The sequence below is a fragment of the Nansenia antarctica genome, assembly GCF_963989245.1.
Source record: "Nansenia antarctica genome assembly, chromosome: 5".
Taxonomy (NCBI): Eukaryota; Metazoa; Chordata; class Actinopteri; order Argentiniformes; family Microstomatidae; genus Nansenia; species Nansenia antarctica.
Genome location: NC_137690.1, coordinates 34,982,316 through 34,987,244, shown reverse-complemented (window position 1 = coordinate 34,987,244; position 4,929 = coordinate 34,982,316). Strand labels below are relative to the sequence as shown.

Below are 4,929 nucleotides of genomic sequence, written 5' to 3'. Positions count from 1 at the left end.
CTTTTTGCTCCAGTTGCACCTCCAAATATATATGTGTTTATATTTGTTAATGTGTTTACCATTTCACTGCCAGGTTCACGCATGACGTGATCCGTTTGAATAGCCCAGAACCATGGACAGAATGGTGGCTTTACCAGGGGAAACCACACAGTGGATCCTCAGGGCCCAGTCGTTCAAAAACGTTTAATCTGGATCAGAATGATCCTGATTCTTTTTTTTCTATCCAAGATCATCTGGCTGATTTTGAGTAGTATAGGGGAAATCACCCAGCTCCATCTGATCCTGGATAGCAAAAAATAACCGGGATCATTCTGATCCAGATTAAACGTTTTGAACAACTGGGCCCAGAATCTCAGTGGCCCACTTAAAGAGATACTTCTTTACTTTGAGGGGTTGTGAAGACAAGTAACATCCCTTGGGAATGACTGCACAGAGACAGGTGATACATCTTGCTGGTAAGAGGAGACTTTGCCTTGATGTGTTTTCATGGATCATCAAAGGAGAAGTCCAGAAAATGAGGCAGTGAGGAAAGCATCAGTTATTGAGCTCATTTCAACCCAGACTAACAGATACATATACACAACTACATGTGGACACCGGCATACTGGATAGTAATGACAAATATTTGGTATGTGAAAATAGCATCAAAACAGCATCAAATAATCACATTGAGGGAACACTCGCAAATTGGAAAACTATAGGGCACTGTATGCTAATATTACAAAACTGTGGATGATGTTGTCTGAAAACAGGTGCTATTGTCTCACATCACCCAGGCTCTCAGTGTCACTGCCAACATGTCATTGCATCCGTCAGAGAGGGATTATGACAAAGAGTTCTGAGAGGGAGAACATTAGGAACTCATCTTATATGTTGATGAATAAACATAATTGAAATCTGGATGCCTGCTCGATCATGCCATTTCTGTACCATTATTCATATTGAGATGCAGTCTCTAAATGCCATGGAGAATATGTAACCCAGTGTTTTCACATGATAAATCTACATTGAGTAACATAGTCTAACAATTTCAAACACAGCCTATCTATTGAGGATACTTTAATAGAACGTGTAAAGAGAAAGAGAAAAGACCATCAAACACTAATTAGGCCATTCATGTCTGCTTATTGAAGGTCTATACTCCCTAGTATGAACAGTATATTATTATTAGTAGTAGTAGTAGTCATAGTTGTAGTAGTCGTAGTAGTCGTAGTTGTAGTAGTAGTAGTCGTAGTAGTAGTACTAGTAGTACTAGTATTGATATTGTTAGTATGGTATTGTAATCAAAAGTCTCCAAGGAAATGAGGTGACACACGTTATTGATGAAGTGAAGTGAAGTTGAACAGGCAAAAATGAAAATAAATAAATGAGCATCTTTACAGCTCAAATCAAGCAGTAGAGAATCTAGTTCATGTCTGATTATAAACCTTGTGATTAAATGTGCATGGTTAATCATTTCTTGATCAACGTAATGGTCTTTATAAGGAGTAAAAAATAAAAAATAAAAAGCCTGAGTAATTCTGTGCTAATTTCTCCTCATATACCTAAAACCTACTAAAACTTACCAATACCATTTGCCATGTATTCTCCTCTTTAAATGAAGTTTGACAGCGTTCCCTAATATGCTGGGAGGAGCAGCGATCCTCTGGTGTTTGAAAGTAAGTTGTTGCTGCCACCTAGAGGCTGAAAACAAAACCGTGCTGATAATAACACTCCAAGCCAAAGAAGTATCAAGCAGTGGTATCAAAATGTATTTCCTTGTGGAAATCTATAGATAAACTGGGTGAGAGCAGCAGAGAGGTCCTATGCCCAGTGCCAGCCCTGTCTATCTGAGGATGGGCTTAGTGGAGCTGCCTCTGGTCGGAGAGGATCTGCTGGGGGAGGGCAGGATGGGTCTGACAGGGTCCACCTGCAGACGGGCTAGGCTGTCTGGGTCAGGCAGCTTGGAGAGGCTGCTCTTCTTCTGGGGGGGTGGTTTCCTGAAGAACAAAGGAGCTATGGTCACAAAATCACCGATGATTTTGAAGTCTGACGCATGAAACCAATGGCCCTTTGATTTAGTGAATGTATGGCCCAATCAAAAATCTGGTTAAAGTACCGTTACAGTTTACATTACAGTTACACTTTGAATAAGCTACAAAACTAATGATTGTCTGGTTTTGATATCCGCTGTGAACTACGACATTGAACAAACACATACACTGAGGCAAGTGCCTCTATTCAATGTGGATTTTTAACAGGAATTAAAATAGCAGCACACAGTATGCAGATAAATCACCTGTGCAGCTGAGAGAGGGGTCCCATCTTGGACAGTATGCTGCTGTCATTGTGTGTTCGCCGTGGGACACCCAGGTATCGGGTCTTGAGGTGGGAAACATTCCCACTTGAAGTGGGAAAGGCCTTGACTGGTCCAGATCTGCAGAGAGGTGTGGTACAAAAAAAAGTGCATAAGTGTTCTCATTACATTACAATAGGTAGGAATGTAATAATATTACAATAGGTAGGAATGTAATAACATTACAATAGGTAGGAATGTAATAACATTACAATAGGTAGGAATGTAATAACATTACAATAGGTAGGAATGTAATAACATTACAGTAGGTAGGAATGTCATTACATTACAGTAGGTAGGAATGTAATAACATTACAGTAGGTAGGAATGTCATTACATTACAGTAGGTAGGAATGTAATAACATTACAATAGGTAGGAATGTAATAACATTACAATAGGTAGGAATGTAATAACATTACAGTAGGTAGGAATGCCATTACATTACAGTAGGTAGGAATGCCATTACATTACAGTAGGTAGGAATGCCATTACATTACAGTAGGTAGGAATGTCATTAGTTAAGAGTCTGGGTGTCATCCTCAACAGCACTCTATCTTTTGAAGATATTTTCTCTCCTTTACTCGGTCTGCCTACTTCCACATCCACAATATTAACCGTCTCCGCCCGTCACTCACACCCAACCGCTATTCTCGTCCACGCCCTCGTCACATCCCGTATTGATTATTGCAACTCCATCCTCTCTGGTCTTCCTCACAAGTCTGCGTAAGCTCCAACTGGTCCAAAACTCAGCCGCCCGTATTATAACCAGAACTCCTTCCATAGATCATATCACTCAGGTTCGACTTCAAAATTCGGCTCCTCACTTTCAAGGCCCTTCACAATCTTGCACCCCAATATCTCTCTGAACTCCTTCACACCTACACTCCCTCTCGCACTCTCAGATCCTCCACTGCCTTTCAACTCACTATACCTTCTGCATTTCAACTCACTATACCTTCTGCCTTTCAACTCACTATACCTTCTGCCTTTCAACTCACTATACCTTCTGACCTTCAACTCACTATACCTTCTGCCTTTCAACTCACTATACCTTCTGCCTTTCAACTCACTATACCTTCTGCCTTTCAACTCACTATGCCTTCTGCCTTTCAACTCACTATGCCTTCTGCCTTTCAACTCACTATACCTTCTGACCTTCAACTCACTATACCTTCTGCCTTTCAACTCACTATACCTTCTCTCCGCCTGACCACTATGGGGTCTAGAGCCTTCAGTCACTCTGCCCCCCCTCTCCGGAACTCTCTCCCACAAGACATCCGCAACACTGATTCTCTTTCCACCATCAAATCCTGCCTGAAAACCCACCTTTTTAAACTGGCGTATTTTTAATTGATGGTTGTTTTTAAGTCTTTTGTTTTGTCTTGTTTTGTTTGTTTTTGTTTGTTTGAATCACTGTTTGAACCTGTTTGAATCTGTTGCTTGTTTTTAAATGATGCTCTGTAAGGTGTCCTTGAGTGCTCTGAAAGGCGCCTATAAATAAAATGCATTATTATTATTATTATTATTATTATTATTATTATTATTATGATTATTATTACATTACAGTAGGTAGGAATGCTGTAGTGACTAGAGTACCTCTCTGCGCCAGGCCCTGTCTTGAGTTCAGGAAGAGAATCTCTCTCAGGGATGACGTATGAAGTGCCAAGGGCAGCCATCAGCGTCTGCAGCATCTGGTTCCTCCGGACCATAGTCTTCACCTCAGAGTCCTGGGGAATGAGGCCCCAAGTGCTACTGGAGGTTAAGTTGCATTTGTAACCACTAAAACAGCCCCTTCAAACCTAATGTTAATAACACAACTCAGTGTTACAGTGCGAAGAAGAACGAAGGAATCAATGAAAATGTATCTCTTAACACCAATACAGTTTTTATCCCACAGATTTTGAAGCTACCTTTCTCTATGTATGTATGTCTTTTGAATTATTTGGGGTTATACACAGTTGCTTTTTTTACACCAACCTCACCAAGTCAATTTCCTGTATGTGCAAATATACTCGGCAATAAAGATACTTGTGATTGTGATACCTCCAGGGCCTGTCTTAGAGCAAAGGCAGCCTCCTGCAGGATGGCCTCCAGCTGTCCTCTCACATCTCTCTCTTCCTCCAGGTCTCTCCTCAGCCTGTCGGCGTCGGCGCCTCTGGTACCTGACAGCTCCAGCACTAAGGCATGCTCTTCCCTGTACACACCATGAAGATAGACCCAGTCTTAGACTTAGATCTCACTTTAATAAGGATAGACCCAGTCTTAGACTTAGATCTCACTTTAATAAGGATAGACCCAGTCTTAGAGTTAGATCTCACTTTAATAAAGATAGACCCGGTCTTAGACTTAGATCTCACTTTAATAAAAATAGACCCAGTCTAGGCTTAGATCTCACTTTAATAAAGATAGACCCAGTCTTAGACTTAGATCTCACTTTAATAAAGATAGACCCAGTCTTAGACTTAGATCTCACTTTAATAAACATAGACCAAGTCTTAGACTTAGACCTCACTTTAAGTCAGTCTTGCTATAGACTCTAAAATGTTACTGTTGCATAAAGCTAGCCTATGAGTGACTAATGTAAGACTGACTT

General features: G+C 40.7%; 1 protein-coding gene across 1 annotated transcript in view; it reads right to left on the bottom strand.

Annotated features, from left to right (window-relative positions):
• Positions 1-1,825: 1,825 nt before the first annotated feature.
• cfap157 (cilia and flagella associated protein 157) overlaps positions 1,826-4,929 on the bottom strand; it is a gene marked incomplete at both ends in the record, with an annotated part of 11,164 nt that continues 8,060 nt past the window's right edge. Inside the window, 4 exons of the mRNA XM_080531584.1 lie at positions 1,826-1,979; positions 2,279-2,416; positions 3,933-4,063; positions 4,365-4,530. Coding sequence (XP_080387710.1) covers positions 1,826-1,979; positions 2,279-2,416; positions 3,933-4,063; positions 4,365-4,530 — 589 coding nt within the window. The remainder of the gene's footprint in view (positions 1,980-2,278; positions 2,417-3,932; positions 4,064-4,364; positions 4,531-4,929) is intronic.